At 34.3% G+C, this 18932-nt stretch overlaps 1 protein-coding gene across 2 annotated transcripts in view; it reads left to right on the top strand.

Moving 5' to 3' along the window:
• Positions 1 to 18250, top strand: part of FAM185A (family with sequence similarity 185 member A) — a 49689-nt gene extending 31439 nt beyond the window's left edge. The window contains exons 6-8 of one of the 2 annotated variants that reach the window (XM_032484176.1): positions 2404 to 2499; positions 5451 to 5586; positions 17681 to 18250. In XM_032484176.1, the coding sequence (XP_032340067.1) occupies positions 2404 to 2499; positions 5451 to 5586; positions 17681 to 17708 (260 nt within the window). In that variant the 3' untranslated portion in view covers positions 17709 to 18250. Of the gene's footprint in view, positions 1 to 2403; positions 2500 to 5450; positions 5587 to 17680 lie in introns of those variants that run through there. The other variant, XR_004321607.1, reaches the window with a different exon arrangement.
• The last annotated feature ends 682 nt before the right edge of the window (positions 18251 to 18932 follow it).

Raw genomic sequence — 18932 nt, forward strand, 5'->3', positions numbered from 1 at the left:
ATCTGAAGGAAAATAGAAAAGTTTGGAATTTCAGCCTTTCAAACTTAGTTGTTATTCTCTGCTTAATAGCAGGGTGTTTATCACAAATATCTGTTTCTTTGATTGTTATGTAGTGTTAGCTGGTAGTTGACATCACTTTTTCCATTTTTTTTTGGTATAATTTTCCAGGAAAACTCAGTGATCTCTGTTAGATGAACAAGCTCTTTGTCCAAAATTGTGATGATATAAAACTCTTTTTGAGATTTTATTTATTCCAGCCACTGTCTGGACTAGTAATTATCTGTTCACTTCTTAATCTCTAATGCTTATTCCCTTTAAGGCTCCCTCCAAGAGCTAATTAGAATTTCTCTATTATATGAATCCCCCCCAAAATGAAATTCTGTGGATGAAGCCTTAATTTGACTCTTGATAATTAATTTTTAGTTCCAATCATTTATATTACAGAATACAAAAGAAAATTAGTGTTTGTCTTGCTACATAGCTTTTAAAACATCGCCTTTGCTTTCTCTTTTGAAAACAATCTTAAATTTTAATTTTTTTTTTTTTTTGACAGCCTCCAGTGGATGGGCCATTATTACAGCTCAAGACTGATAACATGAGAGTGTGATTACTTAGTGGCTTAGGATATATTATTTAGCTGTGTTTATGTCCCATTTGATGGGGGAAAAAGTGAAAAGTATTGTTTATGACCCATATAAACAAACTTATGGTTACCATAGTTAGGGGAGGTGGATAAATTAGGAGTTTGGGATTAGCAGATACAAACTACTATATACAAAATAGATAAACAAGGTCCTGCTGTTTAGCACAGGGAGTTGTATTCAATAGCTTGTAATAACCTACAATGAAAAAGAATATGAGGAAGAATATATAAATGTGTGTAATTGAATCACTATGCTGTACACCAGAAACTAACACAGCATTGTAAATCAACCATACTTCAATAAAAAAAATTTTTTTAATCTTCTGGAGTTTTTCCCCCAGAGAAAGTAAGAAATTAAAGTATTGTTTCAAATATTTTACTTTGTTCACCCTGGGTTAATATACACATTGTAGGTCATGCTTTTTTTTTTTTTTTTTAAGCATAATATATTTTAACCTGGCTTCTTTAGGATGCACTAAGAGGTTTTAAAAGGTGTTTCTCTTGGTACCTGAGGAGAGAAATATTTATCTTTGTCCAGCTATTTTATGTCATTTATCTCTTGTGGCTTAACTTTACAGCTTCAGTGTTCACTTGTGACACTTAAAAATTAAATATACTGGGTCTGATAATGGGCATTTTGAGTATAGATTAGAACTAAATTATTATAAGTTGTCTTGAAGTCACATTTTAAACAGTTTAATTCTCAAATTTTTGTTTAGAGTCATTTAAAATTTATTTTAAAGAAAAATGTTGGCTCCTTTATGAGTATACAAATGTTTTTTCTCTACATATTATAAAATGTATGATATAATTTTTGGCACTATTTTCACCACGCTCCCTACTTTGTTTCTACTTTGAAGTAATAAGACCTCCTGATAAAATATGCTTTTTACGAGCCCTCTCTAAAAAATATGATTTGGTGTTCTCAGGACAGTCAGATAGAATATTTAACTAAAGGTTCTGTTGTGCGGGAGAGGAGGAAAAAAAGAGACGCTACTTAGCACTGACTCTCCAACATTGTTCTCATCTTTTTCTAACTGTCATCTTTCCCTTGAACTTGAAATGTTGGCTGATTGAAAACTGGGGTCAATGATGACATAGGGAGATTTGAGTATCAAATCAGGACCATCTTAGTTATAATTTTCTTCCCCTGACTTAAAGATATCTGTTCAATTCCAGAAACTTGAAATGAAATATTTAAATATAAACAAGTTTCACCCACTTTTCAAGTCATTCCTTCCCCCCCTATTTCAGTCCCTCTACAAAATGCAACAAAACCTTATCTAATCTTTCACTATTAACAGTACTTTTTAGTACTAGCAAATTTGCTAAAAGAAAATAAGTTTTGATTTTTGTTAACTTAGCTGCTACTTATATATGACTGTACATGAGATAGAATTCTTTAGTAAATATTAAAAGCTAATCATAAACTAAATATATCAATAATGCTTAATGGTCTTGGCTGTCATTGCTTTCATTATGTCCTTCCTACATACTAGGTTTTAGAGTAAACATGTTTAGAGATGAGTTATGGAGGTTACTATAGACAGGGATTTTCTTATTATCTAGATGTAGATTTCTAGATTTCTGATTTTGTTTTCATTTTAAAGCAAATACGGTATAGTTATAAGGAAAATATAAAACCTTGCAGAACTCTTAGCTCCTTATCCTAATGCTGAAGTACAGCCTTTTATTTCAAGTTGATAGTTCCAGTTTCTCAAATAAGAGTGGTTATGTTTATGGTTCTTCCCTCCTCCTAGGTTCGTCTTCTGGATGTCTAAATGCTTCAACTCATCAGGGTGCCATAGATGTTTATGTCAGCCAGCTGGAGAAAGTGGAATTGAAATCCCATAAAGGTTAGCCAACTGGGATGTTTTATTTTGACATTTGGTATAAAGAAGGCTTTATGTAACATTCAAGAAACAGATGGTCAAATTGTCTTATCTGCGCTGATAGTGATTTCCATAAAATTTTTCTCTGATAGAACCTGATTTAAAGGGGGGGAATACTAGCCTTCTAGACCAAAGATCTTTGAATCTTTTGGAACAGATGGCCATGAAGACTATCTTTCCCTTTGTAGTACAAACTTAATGTTGTAATTTATTGACTGACTTTTACTTTGGAGTTTTTTAATGTTAGTGTTTGGTTTTTCCAGTTTAGTTTTATGTCTGAAATAGAATTTCTCAGGATCATACTATTTTTTCCTTTAAAATAGGATAGTATCATGTTCTCGCTAAATTTCTAACAGCTTCAATAATACTATTGAAGTATTCAGTACTATTCAGGGTATTTCATAAATACCAAAAAAGTCATATAATTGCATTCTTGTATTATGAAGACCCAAGGGGAAAAAAAGAACATAAACCATTACTACATTTAATGTAACTAGTAACAGAGTAAAAATAAAGTTTTAAATAGCAGCTCTTACATGAAAATTATTTCCTGCATTGTGTGGATGGGCAAAAAAGTAAAACAAAACAAACAAAAAACATTGTTAATCTTTATCCACGTAAAGTATTTTTAACTATTATTTAGAATGTTATTCTGGTAAATTATTGAAATTGCATATGATGTGGCAAAATTTGATTGGAATTACAATTTTGTGTGTTCCCCTATTGGGACCATGTTACTGGCAGGAGATTAAGGATAACTGAAAACAAAGATTTCTGTCTTAATTCAGGTCTCTTAATTCTCAAAACCCTTGGCAATAGTAACTTTAGAATAATGGAAAGTTATTCAGGATTCTGTTGCTTAATAGTAAAGACATCTGTAATTCTTTCCAACTCTGCCACTATGTTGCTGTAGAGTTTAAGAGCCAGCCACTTGAGTCTCTTAGGTTGTCATTTCAGCCCCTATGGCCATTTTGCCATGTGAAAAAGAATGTTACGATGCTTGTTTTCTCTATTGATATGAAAGGTAACATAGTGACCTTATTATTTCATTCAGAAAGGCTGTATATGGGCTTGAGAGTCAGACCTGCATCTGAGTAATGACTTTTCCACTTAAAATTTGTCCTGATAAAACTACTCATCTTAATATAGTATACCTTCAATAAATGATGCTGTTGTATTAGTTCAGTTTTTAATTTTTAAAAAATGATATTGATGTCAATAACCATGAAGCAGTTTTTGAAGTGAAAAGAAGTTGAAAACATAGCAGGAGCTCTCCTTTCTAAAGAAATACTGTTTAAGATGGGACATTGGGGAAAGCTTTCAACTCAGGAGACTTCTTCGTTCACAAACAATAATGAAGGTTTGGTAGTGATGGTTTTTGTTTTTTAAGGATGTGGAGAGATAGGGATAGAACTATTTGCATTACTTAACATTTAAAAACTTCTCACAGTTTTAAGATCCCTTTATTCATTCAAGAACAGAAGTGTTCAGAAAATTGTTACATTTGATATGTTTAGAGATATTAAGTCCTAGGAAAAGTTTTTAAAATCTATTATTTTCTAATTTTTGAAGTATGTTTGGTAGAGAAATATGTGTCTTCTATTCATCCCGAAATTCTCCCGGTTTGTTTTTTGTTTTGTGTGTTCCTAAAGCCCTCATATCTGTTTTTATGGGCAACTTCTGTTACTAGTTTACATTTAAACCCTGAAAAGCTATTAGTTTTTTAAATGGGATAAACCAGTTGTAGTGATATGTTTCATTTGGCCCTTTTTGTGGAGTAAATGTGACAGTTCATGAGTCTTAACTTCAAATTTTCAGCTCCCATTCAGAAGGCTGAGACGATATGGGATTACTTAGGAAAATTTAAGCTGATGTTAACCAAACTAGAAGGCATACAGTGACCCATAAATAAACACATTCTGAAAGGAATCTTTACACCATTCACAGTGGGTGTCATCATGACCATCTTCATCCATAGAGATGGGGTTAATGTTTTACGGAAAGGGCTTCTATATTATTTGATATATGAGAAATAGAAAAAACTTCTGAAACAGGGTGCTGGTAGGTTTGCACTGCAATCCACATAATGTTTTGAAAAATGATTCTTTATTAACAGAGTAGTTTTTTCTATTTCTTCCTTTAGAAATTGGATTAATACAAAATAGTAGTGGATATAAAGTTGAGTGTCTTGCTTCAGGTACCCAAAAGTCTGTAATGCATTACAATGAAGCATTAGTTAAAATTTAAATATTCCCTTTTTTAATTATTGTTATCTCTCTACTCCCCTACACACCAGGTACTACTGAAAGTACAAGCGCTCAGGGTTCTAGCTGTGTTACAACAATCATTGAGGTCACAAGTCCTGTAATACAGTGAGGTAGCAGTGTGTGAAATACCACAGTGCTTAAGGGCATGGGTTTGTTGTCATTGAAATGGATCTAGATTCCAGCAGTAGCTCCAGTGGAAATTTGAACAAGTTCTTATCTGTAAAATCAAGATTATAGTAATACATAATAAAGTTGAGAGGGAAATTAAAAGAGATAATCCAGTAAAGGTGTCTGACTCTTAGTGAATTCTCAGTTAATGATAAATTCTGTCTACAAGCTGCATGTGTATTAAACCATTCACTTTTCTAGTATTGGATGAGCTGACTAGGGCTATTGGCAAAAGAAGAAGTAGTAGTTCATGATGTCCTAATGACTCATACTCTTGTCAGAAGATGCTGTGGATGCCTTGGGAATAAGGGAATGTTGACCACCTGAAAGTAAGGAAAAGGTACTATTGTTTAAATAAAATATACGGATGAGTAAAGATAGTGTATCAGGAGCAATGCTACCCTTTCAGTCATTTTTGTGATAGGCTCTGGTACTTTGTATTTCTTTGCGTTAATAAGTTCTCCTTTAAATTTATCACAGGCTCCATTCTTGTCAAGGTTGCATCTTCTCTTCAAGCTTATTTACAGTTATCAGGGAAAGAAATTGATGTGAACCCAGAATTCCGTGTTGAAGAAATGGATGAAGCTCATAAAGATGGATGGTGTAATAATTACTGGTAAGGAGGCTGCATTTTGCTATGTAAGATGAATGGTCATTGTCTGTATATAAATAGAAATATGCTATGCTTAATTGCAGGTTTAGTCTTTTATTCCTTTCCACTGTCGCATTTTTCTTCCAGTTGCTTGTCATAAACGCAATTGCATACATTTAGTTTGAAATGCTCACTAGTCCTGTCACCGGATAAAATTGATTTTTTAAAACTTTCCTATCAAAGTGATATTTATTTGCACACTCATTTTTATAGCAGCATTTTTCACAGTAGCCAAGAGGTAGAAGCAACCCAAATGTTTATTGATGGATGAATGCATAAATGAAATGTGCTATATATACATACAATGGAATACTCTTCAGCCTTGAAAAGGGAGGAAATCCTATTACATGCTAAGCATGGATGCTCCTTGAGGACAGTATGCTAACTATAATAAGCCAATCACAAAAAGACAAATAATGTATAATTGCATTTATACCAGGTATCTAAAGAAACAAAGTAGGGGGAGAGGAAAATTGGGAGTTGTTCAGTGGGTGTAAAGTTTTAGTTTTGCAAGATGAAAGGTTCTGGAGATCTGTTGCACAACAGTGTGAGTATACTTGACACTACTAACTGTAAGCATAAAAATAGTTAAAATGGTAAAATTTAATGTTTTTTACTATAATCTAAAAATTTTTAATCATTAAAAAAAAATTTATGGCACAGCTGCTTTCTAATTCTTGAACTTAAAAATCAACTACAATTGACCCTTGAACAATGCGGGAGTTAGGGATATTGGCCCCCCACCACAGTACAGTCGAAATTCCGTCTGTAACTTTACAGTCACTCTTCCATATTTGTGGTTCCACATTTGCAGATTCAACCAACTGTGGGTCATGTAGTATTGTAGTATATATTTATTGAAAAAAATCTATTATAGTGGATTTGCACTGTTCATGTTGTTCAAGGGCCAACTATAAATATATATAGTGCTAGATATAAAGTTAGCTTTGTACGAATTTGGTTTGGTATTGTGCATATTATAAACTTGATCTTTTAGTACAACAAATTCTCAATTCCAGAAATGTGGAAAGCTTTGCACATTTTTTCAAATTACCTCTGGCTGCATTGATGGCTGATACTATTATTAAGAAATATTTATGGTATGGATAATACATGTATATAGTTTTTAAAAAAAGACTTAATGCTGGTGAAATTTTCCTTTAAATCTTACACAGAATGGCATTGAGAAGGACATTGAGGCTTACCCATGAGATACTGTCTAGAAAAAAGAAAGTGTGTGTGGTTGTGGTGGTAGAGATGGTGGTAGTGGGGCTTCTTCGTAAGATCAAATTTCAATTTTAAATATTCATTTTATAGTTTATCAAATTTAAGAAAGCAGTCTGTTAAAAACATAGAATATTAACAGAAACCATAGCAGTAATAAAAATAGCACCTATACACTTCCAGATCTAAGATCTTACTCAGTGCCTAATGGGCAGACTTTTAGTTACATAGAGAAAATTTGATGAAAATTTAAGTGTATTAAATGTGGTAAGAATCAACTTCTTGTGATCTAATCTCTTGAAACTGATAAGGAACCCAGTAGTTACCTGTTTTGGCCCTAGTAATATAAAGTAATAAACAAATTTGTTTAATAATGCTCTGAATGATAGTGTAGTCAAATTATTTCATGTATGTTAAGAATGTTTGAATTCTTATACTAAGTTGTCATTTTTCATTCTTTTATTCATAGAATCGAATGCCTTTATGAAATTTAGGTTTAGTTTTAGTTCAGTTTTAAAATTCTATTCTCATCATTTCAGCCATTTAAAAAAAGACTTCATCAGATTATCTAAGAACACCTGCTAGTCCTGCCATTGGATAAAATCAGTATCTGTAGGCCTAATCTATTAAGTTCTTGCCCATTTCCATTCCAACTAAAGGAGTACCAACTCAAACAATATTATTTAAAAACAAATACCATCTTTTCCTAGCCTAGCTCCTCCTCCTGTCTTCTCTGTTTTTCTTTATTTGGTCAGTCACACAACGAATATTTATTGAGTCAGGCACTGCTAGAAACTAGGAGATAAGATAATATAATAAAGTATGGTCTCCCTGACATCTGAGGAGCTTACATCCTAGTGAAGCAAGACAGACAAACCAGTGAATACAATAAAGTGGAATAAATGTTATAGTAAAGGTATGTAAAGGTACTGTGAGAGCATGGAAGTGGCTCATCTAAATTAGACCAGCATAATGAGTTTGAGGGAGTGAGACTAGTCCAAAATAGCTAGAGTACAGAGAGTTTAAGGGACAGAGTGGCATAAACGGAGTTTGGAAAGTTTGAGTGGGGTTAGATTGTATCAGATCAAGCCAGTCAGGGTTGATTTGGCTTTTATACTAAATGCATTGCAAGGTTTTAATCTGGGGTTCACATGATCGTATCTGTGTATTAGAAAGATCTCTGAATTTTGAGTGGGGAAAGATTGAAAATGACAATAGTGGGTGAAGGAAAAGTTAATTATAATTAGCAGGTTACTGCAGTAATTCAGGCGAAAGACTTCAGTGGCCTGGGCTCCAGTGATCTATCTTAAAATAAATAACCAAGCCTTCAATAAATTTTGATTGAAGAAATAGATATAGGTATACCTCATTTTATTGCACTTTGCTTTATTGCTATTTGCAGATAGTATGTTTTTCACAATTTGAAGGTTTGTGACAACCCTGCATGGAGCATGTCTATGGGTGCCATTTTTCCAACAGCATTTGTTCATTTTGCGTCTCTGTCTCGTTTTGGTAATTCTTGTAATAGTTTAAACTTTATTATTATTATTATTGTTACTATATTTGTTTTGGTGATCTGTGATCCATGATTGTTGATGTTACTACTATAGTTGTTCTATGGCACCACGAACTACATCCATGTAACATTTAATCTTTAAATGTTCTGTGTCTTCTGACTGCTCCACCGACCGGCCATTTCCCCATCTCTCTCTCTCTCGGTCCTGAGGCCTCCCTAGTCCCTGTGACACAACAATATTGAAATTAGGCCAATTAATAATCCTACAATGGCCTCCAAGTGTTCAAGTAAAGGAAAGAGTCGCACATTTCTCACTTTAAATCAAAAGCTAGAAATGATTAAGCTTAGTGAGAAAGGCATGTTGAAGCCAAGATAGGACAAGAAGTAGGCCTCTTGCACCAGTTTGTCAGATTGTAAATGCAAAGGAAAAGTTAAGGAAATTAGAAGTGCTACTCCAGTGAGCTCATGAATGATAAAAAAGTGAAACAACCTTATTGCTGATATGGAAAAAATTTTAGTGGTTTGGATAGAAGATCGAGTCAACCGTGGCATTCCCTTAAGCAAAAACCTAATTCAGAGCAAGGCCCTAACTCTCTTCAATTCGGAAGAGGGATGAAGAAGCTGCTAAAGAAAAATTTGAGGCTAGCAGACTTTGGATTTAAGAAGGTTTAAGGAAAGAAGCCATCTCCATGTTATAAAAAATGCAAGATGAAGCAGCAAGAGCTGATGTAGAAGCTACAGCAAGTTATCCAGAAGATCTTGCTAAGATAATTAAAGAAGGTGGCTACACTAAACAACAGATTTTCAGTGTAGAAGAAACAGCTTTATATTGTACAAAGGTGCCATCTTGGACTTCCATAGATAGAGAGGTGAAATCAGTGCCTGGCTTCAAAGGACTGAATGACTGTCTTTTTAGGGGCTAATGCTCTGGGGACTTAAAGTTGAAGCCAGTCTTCATTTACCATTATGAAAATCCTAGGGCCCTTCAGAATTATGCTCAGTCTACTCTGTGCTCTGTAAATGGAATGGCAAAGTCTGGATGACAGCAAATCTGTACAGCATAGTTTACTGAATATTGTAAGGCCACTGTTGCTACCTACTGCTCAGAAAGAAAAAAAAAATATTCCTTTCTGAATATCACTGGTCATTGACATTGCACATTACCCAAGATGTCTGATGGAAATGTGCAATGAGATCAATGTTCTTTTCAAGCCTGCTGCAGCCCATGGATCAAAGAGTAATTTCAACTCTCAAGTCTCATTATTTAAGAAATAAGTTTCATAAGGCTCTAGCTGCCATAGATAGTGATCTTCCTGATGAATCTGAGCAAAGTTGGTTGAAAGCCTTCTGTAAAGGATTCACCATTCTAGATGTCATTAAGGACATTTGTGATTCATGGGAAGAGGTCAGAAAATCAGCATTAACAGGAGGTTGGAAGAAGTTGAGTCCAAACCTCATGGATGACTTTGAGGGGTTCAAGACTTCAGTGGAGGAACTGCATATGTGGTAGAAATAGCAAGAGAACTAGAATTAGAACTGGAGCTGGAAGATGTGAGTGAATTACTGCAATCTCATGATAAAGCTTTAATGGGGGAGGTGGTGCTTCTTACGGGTGAGCAAAGAAAGTGGTTCTTGAGATAGAATCTACTTCTGATGAAGATGCTATGAAGACTGTTGAAATCACAACAAAGGATTTAGAGTAGTACAGAATTTTATTTGATAAAGCAGTGGCAGAGTTTAAGAGGATTGGCTCCAGTTTTGAAAGAATTTCTATTGTGGGTAAAATACTATCAAATATCATTGAATGCTCCAAAGTGCTCCCTGTGAAGGGAAGAGTCAGTCAATGCAGCAAACATTAGTGTTGTCTTATTTTAAGAAATTGCCACAGCCACCCCAGCCTTCTGCAATCACCCCCCTCATCAGTCAGCAGCCATTAACATCGAGGCAAGACCTTCCACCAGCAAAAAGATTGTTAATCGCTGAAGACTCACATAATGGTTAGGATTTTTTAGCAATAAATTTTTTTATTATCTATAAATGTTTATTATATAAAAATTCTATAAAATCTTAAATTAAGCCTATAAATGGATACTGTGAGGAAGATGCGTGCCTACCTTATTGATGATTATGAAGCTCCTTAGCCTATTTTATTATTTTTATGTACATATTGTTATGTCTTACATATGAGATAAGGCAGCAGTCTCTTTTGGAGAGAGCTGTATGAACAAGTTACTGGGTTTAAAGAGACTTTCATATTTCATATTGACTCTAAAACCGTTTGGTGCTCAGAAAGGCCACAGACCTTATTTATCAAGTGGATGGAATAATTTAAGAGGCCTAGAAAACCAGAGCAGATTGCTTTTTCTGTGGGGATTTCCAATCTGGAATCCAATTTGGGAAGTAATGAGCAGCTTTATACGTGAGTTGTTATTATAGGCAGCTGAGCTCAGCTCTTCTGGGCCTTCTTTACAGAGCCTATGAAACATTGAAACAGAAATATCCTCACCACTAAGAGATCTGGATTGTATCTGTAGCATGATTTCTGCAAGAAGCCATGCCAGTAAAATTTAGTCCCTAGGGCTCTGGCTCCCCACAGGGTTTGATGTCAGCCCTGTAATTTTATTTGATTTCTTGTTCTATGGTTTCCCTTGCTGTTGCTGTCACTGATAAATAACTTCATGTTGTATAATTCTTAAAGTGATTTACAAATATTTTACTTGCTATTCTGAGGTCAAAAGAAAGCCTGTAACTCTCTTAGGCTAAAACATTTACCTACTAAAGAGTTGTGCACACTGTGTATTCTTTCTTTAGGGTGCATTCTCTAATCCTTAAGAGATCCTTGATTCTAAGTTTTGTGCTCTACCCATCTATGACAAATTGGACAGGTAGTGAATGGCTTAGGTAAGATATTTTTAGGAAGAAGCTAACTTCTCTGTCAGGTTTTAGACTGGGTTCATCAACTTACATATGAAACCTCACTGTTGTGTATCAAGCCATTTTCTAAGCCCCCAAATGCATGTGGTACAAAGTCCTTTTGTCTTAAAAGCTCCCCAACTTTGATGATTAAAAAGTATTAGAGATAAAGTATGTTGCCAGCCACAGATTGTTGTTTGTCATTGTCTGCATGGTAGGGAAAATGGGTTCACTTTGTTTTAGTCAAACTGGAAATGGAAGGCATGGTAAAAATACATCCATTTGGGATCAAAATAAACCACCAAGTCAGAAGGGAGTTCTTGGCTTCTTTGTAGGCTGGAGAGTTATACATTTAATGGTACTGTGATTTATATTAGAAAACTGGATTATAGGTTGGAAAAGAGATTGCAATGAGTCTAGGCCCACAGGATGCCACTTTTTTGATCTAGAGATAGTTTTTTTCTTCTTTCTAAAGGAGAAACAATCTAGTTTTTTGATATGACTCATAGAAATAACTTTTTTTAGAACACACTGAAGTTTTAATTTTTTCTAAGCTTATAGCACATGAAATTGTCATGTAGATATGCTTCAGGACAACATGAAAAATTTGGTAGCAGGATGAAGAATGCTATAGGCTTATAGCTGTATGCTTAAAAATACTTTTGACAGGAAATTAATTTAGGAACTGCCTTCAGGTCATTTGTGCTTTTATGGTATTTTTGTTTCTCCGTTTTGTTAAAAGTATAAGATTCTAGGAGTATTGTAGAGAGACATCAACTTTGTTAAGGCTTATTCAGAAAAAAAAAAAAAAAAGGAAGATCATATTTTGTTTCTGTTAATCTGCAAACTTTATCTGTAAGGCCAGATAGTAAATGTTAGACTTTGCAGGCACATATGGTTTCTGTTGTATATTCTTTTTAGTTTTTGTTTTTGTTTTTTATAACCCTTTAAAAATATAGAACTCATTCTGAGCTCTTAGGTCATAAAACCAGGCCTCAGGCCAGATTTGTTCTGTGGGCTGTAACTTACTGACCCCTAGACTAGAAATCAAAGTGCCGGCCCCAGTCTTAGAGCACATGAATTCTGTTTGTGATGCCTGGGGAGGGAGGGATTTGTTTGTTTGTATTTCTTTTGGTTATTCAAGAAATAATGAACCACTGTCAAATCTTACCTTATGCAAACTCTTAACAGTAATGAAGAAAAAAATATTTGTACATATAAAAGTGTAATTATATACAATTTAAGAAATAGTACACCCATAAAATATATATAGGATGACAAGTTAAAACACAAAAACATGTTCAACATCAGTAGCCACTGGTGAAGTACAAATTAAATGCAGAATTAGATGCTACTACATACCTATTAGAATGGCTAAAATAAAAAATGCTGAAATATCAAATGCTGGGAAGGATGTGGAGAGATTTGATCTCTCTTGCATTGCTGTTGGTAATGTGAAATAGTATAGTAGTATAGCCAGTCTCGAATTAAGTTTGGCATTTTGTTTAAGAAAAACTAAAACACGAAAACTACCATATGCCCCAATGATTACATTCTTGGGCACTTATCTTGGAGAAATGAAACTTAATATTCACATTAAAACCTGTATACAAGTATTCATAGCTTTATTTGTAATAACTAAAAACTGGAAATGACTAAACTATCCTACCAGTAAATGGTCATACAAACTGTGATATGTCCATACAGCAGAGTACTATTCAACAATAAAAAAGGAACTACCTATTAATACAACCTGGATAGAACTTCAGGACATTATGCTGAGTGAAAAAAGCCAGTCTCAAATACTGTCTACTATATGATTATATTTATATAACATTCTTGAATTAATATAATTATGGAAATGGAGAACAGAAAAGTTGTTGCCAGAAGTTAAGAAAACAGAGGGAAGAAAAGACTATAAAGGGATGTCACAAGGAACTTCCTGTGTGGTGATAGAACAGTTCTGTATTTTGATTATAATGATGGTTAAGTGAATCTATACATGTGATAAAATGTCATAAAAGTATACACATAAAATGATTATAAATCAATAAAAAATGTTTTAAAAAAGTAAAAAAAAATTATAGAAATGACGTACTGTGACCTTATACATTCCTACGCTCTTGGGTGTATGATTTCAATGGGATGCTCACTCTACTTCCCCAAGGGTTGTTGCTAATCTTAAAACTGTAATAAAATTTTTCACATTTAAAAAAAAAGTATACACAAAACATTTTTTAAAGTGAGTGTATGTAAAAATTGGTGAAATCTGAGTTAAGTCTATAGTCTAATTAATTGTACTTTGCCAACCAATTACCTATTCCTGATAATGCACTATGGGTAATTATAAGATGTCAAAATTATGGGAACTGGGTAATGGGTTCACAGGACCTCTTTTTAGTACTTTTGCAATTTCTTGTAAGACTTTAATTATTTCACACTAAGAAGTTAAAAAGAGAGGGAGAGAGCATGATGAAAGGAGGGAGAGGGAAAAAAGATGGGGAAAGGAAGAAAGAGAGAAAGATGAGAGAAAACTTCCAGGCTAGAAGTGGAGTAGAGAGGACTGATTTACTCTTCTACTTAAACCAACAATAACAGACATTTTTAAATAGACAAAATACATGGGAAAAAAACTCAGTTTCTGAGACACTATACATCAGTCAATAAAAGAAAGTGGTCACTGAGAGATGGGAAACAAGCAAAATGAGTCCCTACTTACTGATTTGAGAGTCTTCAGGCTGTTGTACATGGAAAGGGAACTAATGTAGAGCCCAGCAGACCCTTGAGTTGAGGAGACCATGAGGAGAGTCCACAGAGACCAAGACAGCTGGAGTTTATAGAATAAAGTACCAGAGGGAATAGACCCTAGGGCTCACACAGGTCCAGGAATAATACCTATACCACCTGCCAGACTGGAAAATATCATAATCATGGAGCACTGAATAGAGCACTTAGTAGTTGGAAACACTTAGCCCTAGACTGAGCATTCCTCCAGAACTACCTAACAAATCATGAAAGCGAGAGATGAAAGGCTGAAATTGTTTCCAAATAACTACATCCCTGAACAAAGCTCAAGATTTACAGAAATACAAAAATACACAGCACTCCACAAAATAAAATTCACAATGTCTGGCATCCAGTGAAAGATTATCAGACATGCAAAGAGGCAAGAAAACATGACCCATAATGAAGAGAATATCAGTTGAAACCCAGCCAGAACAGACCCAGATGTTAGAATTAGCAGAGAAGAAAAATAAAATAGTTACTATAACTGAATTCCACATATTGGAATAAAGTTAAGACATGGAAGATATAAAAAAGACCAAAATTGAATTTCTAGAAATGGAAAGTACAATATCTGATGTGAAAAATACAGTGGATGGGATTAGACATGAAAGATTTGAGGAAGAAAGAGTCTAAGAATATTTCTTGGACAAAGCTAATTGTACACTTGCTCTAAACCTAATGTACTGTTGACTTTGTCATTTTTCCAGGTAACTGAGAGAAAATATGATGGGCAGCATTAAAACTACCTCAAAAATACTTTCTTCTCAGTAAAAATGTGTTATTAAGATGTCCTGCATTGCGTTTTTGTCAAGGGAAGATTATAAACAGTTAAAGAATGTTGACAACATTAAAATATTTGGTTATGGGATTGTATGTTGTGTTAGAGGTTTTGTTTGTGAAATGTGTGTATTAAATATAATAAGATTGCAGAGTAATTATTTTTATATTATTGCATAAGTGTATAATTTATTTTCCTAGCCATAGGTAAACTTTTTGAGGGTATTAGCATTTTTAAAATATGTTTTGACCCTCCCTAAATTACTTCCCATGGTGGGTGGCCAGTAATGTTTATAATGTAAAAGAGGGAATCCTCCAACTGTGATGCACTGAAGTTTAATCTGTTCCTAATAAGGCAGCACCAGAATTATCTCTCTGAACTAAATGTAAATAAACAAAGTCTGTTATAGGGTTTGGAGTAGGGAGTAATTGGATGGGGGAGCAGAGAAGTTCACCTTAGCCAAGAAGCTTAAGTCTATTTTTAAACAAGAGACTGAAATTCTGCAAATTACTCCTTGGAGCCCTGTCTTTATGTGCAGCTAGTGCAGATTAGATCAGATGCATTTGGGGTTAAATAATGACTAATGCTTCTCAACTAGGTATTTAGAAATCAATTAATCAATCAAACTTAGATATTTATATATTTGAGTAGATTTGGACATGGCAGATTTAGAGAGCAAATGCTAGACTTTAAAAACATGTCCCGAGAAGAAACTTTTCTCTCATTTAATGAAAGCCAAGCCACATGGGGATAGGGTAATTATTTTCCATTTCTTGGTCAAAAGAATACCGTCTGATTTTCATTGACAAAGGAAATTAAATAAGGAACAAGGTTTCTGCAACCTCAAGTTCCAAACTGTGTTGCAAAAATTTTTGTAAGAAGGAATTTATAAACTTTACAAATTATAGTAAGAGTCTCCACAGATTTCAGCCCAAAGTACAGAGCTTTCAGTAAATTACTTATTGGCAAGATAAAGCTATTTTCAAGCAACCTAAATGGAACTTTATAAACCATCTTGCTTTTGAGTATTGTCTCTAAGCTAAATATCACTTGTGTGTTCATTTTGCTAGTAGCAGTAGCACTATGCATGGTCTCTACCACTGCAGAAGGAAATAGGTAGATTCGTTTATCTTTTCCTAAGAAAGAAACTCATGATTGGGTGACAAATAATACATTAAGGAAAAGATCTTGGATATTTGGGAAAACCTTACTATTACTGATGCTTTATTATTGATGCCAAAAGGTATAAAAAAAAATAATAAAGTTACCACAACCAATATTTAGAATTTCTCGTTCTTTACTCTATGTTTAATTATTAGAAAAAGAAATTCTGTATATAGGAAAACTATTGGGTGTATATACCTTGAAATCTTGACCTGTTACATGCAGCAGAGGCACAAAAAGATGAACAGAGTTAAACTGACAAAGTTGAACCTTTTGATGATCAAGAGTTCAAGGAAAAAGAGAAGCTTCCAACACAGGGATTTACCAGTTGGAATGAGAGAGATCGTAACCAGTTTAATAAGAAATGGGGTTTGATGATACTGAAAATATAGCAAGAAAAGTAGGAGAAAAACTTCCAAAGGAAGTCATTGAATACGTAGCTGTGTTCTGGGAAAGACACAGTGAAGACATAGACAAGATTATGGCTCAGATTAAAGGGGAAAAGCAAGAATTCAAAGAAGAATTTGTATCGAGGAAGCACTTGACACAGATTGAATGGTACAAAGCACATTTTCAGCAGCTAGGAGCATCATACAGTAGTAACAAAAAGAAAAACTGTAGAAAAGAAGAGTGTTGCTTCCTGACTTGTGTGCTTGGATTCAGCAAAGAAAATATATATTATGAGTTGAGAAAGTGTATTCACAACTCTCCTCAGTTCAGATTTGACTGGTTTCTTAAGTACAGAACTGCCGTGGAACTCCGGAGAGGTGTAACACCTTAATTACCTTGATTGAAAGAAAAAAAAAATAAACAGCTAGAAGACTTAGAGATGGGAAGCGAACCAGGTGAGCTCTATGATTGCCATAGCCTGTCACCTTGAGAGAGTTTCCAGGTTGTGGGGCAGGAAGGGGGTAACACAGGCAGAATCCAACAGACTCATCAAGTGGAGGAGATCAGGGATGCTAGAGTTCACAAGAGAGAGTTCCAGAGAGATAGGAGGTACACAGCGTGCCCATGACCGTTCAACAAATTACTAATCAGCATGTGTGGAAGGAAGCTATCTGATACATGCTATAGTGTGAATGAACCTCAAATAATTATGCTGAGTGACAGAACCTAGATTGTTTTTTTTAAAATACAACATACTGTACATACTCTATGATTCCATTTGTTAAAATTTTAAAAATTCAATTAATCCATAGTGATAACCGAGTAGTTGAGTAATTGTTGAGGGATTGGGGGTGGGGGTGTAGAGGTGACAGGAGGAGAGGGGCAGGAGGGAAAGATTACAGAGGGGCACAAGGAGACTTTTACGAGTGATGCATATATTATCTTGATTGAAGAGAGAGTTTTACAGACTTTTACTTAAGTGTCAAAACTTAATACATTACATACTTTAAATACGTGTGTTATTTTGTCAGTTGTACCTAAATATTTTTTAAAACCTGAATACAAAAAAAAAAAAAAAGCTTCCCTTTCAGAGTTGTTCTGAGGTAATGAAAGGAAAGAACAAGCCCAGATAACCTCTGCAACTCTTTTCCAAATCAGACTGTCTTTACTAAGATATTTGCTTTTCCAAAGTGTTTTGCAGTTTTAGAGATGTATTGTTAAGATCTATGTAGTCAAATATTGTTCGTGTCAATAAAGATATAACTTTATGCAATTTTGTGTTTCAGGGCTCATGAATCAAGCAAGCAAACATGAAAAGTGGATTAAGGCTGATGCCCCAAAAGGCACTGTAACTTTTAGAAGTCAAAGCTGGTTTCAGTCCCTGAAACTGAAGGACTAAGAATGGTTTGAGTTGTATTTCTAATTTTTAACAATGATAAGTAGGTCTGTGACTATAAAAATGTAAATAACACTATCCCTATAAATGTTGAAAACAACAAATTGGAATGAATACTGGTGACTTGTCTTAAGAAAGTCTTTTCAGAATTTGTACTTAGCTGTTATATTAGTTTTCTATTGTAAAAAATTACTACAAACTTACTGACTTAAAATAACATCTGTTTACCCTGGGGTATCCTGGACACCCCACTTACATTAATGGGCATATCATCCAGAGAGAAAATCAATAAGAAAACACGAGCCTTAAATGATACATTAGACTAGATGGAACTAATTGTTTGATATAGAACATTCCATCCAAAAGCCGCAGAATACACATTCTTTTCAAGTGACATGGAACATTTTCCAGGATAGATCACATGCTGGGCCTCAAAACAAGCCTCAGTAAATTTAAGAAAACTAAAATTATGTCAAGCATCTTTTCCCACCATGCTGTGAGACCAGAAATCAACTACAAGAAGAAAAACTGCAAAAAACCACAAACACATGGAGGCTAAATAATATGCTACTATAAACAGCCAATGGATCACTGAAGAAATCAAAGGAAATTTAAAAATACCTAGAGACAAATGAAAACAAAAACAATGACCCCAAATCTATGGGGTGCAGCAAAAGCAGTCCTAAAAGGGAACTTTATAGCAATACAAGCCTACCTCAGAAAACAAGGAAAAACCCAACCTATCGAAACTAGAAAAAGAACAAACAAAATCCAAAATTAGATGGAAATATATACCATTTCATGGATTGGAAGAATAAATACTGTAAAATGACCATGCTACCCAGGCAATCTACATATTCAATGCAATCCCTATCAAAACACCAAGGACACTTTATACACAACTAAAACACAAATAATTCTAAAATTTTTACGGAAACACAAAAGGCCTCAAATAGCCAAAACAGTCTTGAGAAAGAAGAAAAGAACTGGAGAAGTCATGCTCCTTAACTTCAGACTACACTAACAAAGCTACAATAATCAAAACAGACATATCAGTGGAACAGAATAGAGAGCCCAGATATAAACCCACAAACTTCTGGTCAATTAATCTATGACAAAAAGAGGCAAGAGTATCCAGTGGA

The sequence above is a fragment of the Camelus ferus genome, chromosome 7, assembly GCF_009834535.1.
Source record: "Camelus ferus isolate YT-003-E chromosome 7, BCGSAC_Cfer_1.0, whole genome shotgun sequence".
In the NCBI taxonomy this organism is placed as follows: domain Eukaryota; kingdom Metazoa; phylum Chordata; class Mammalia; order Artiodactyla; family Camelidae; genus Camelus; species Camelus ferus.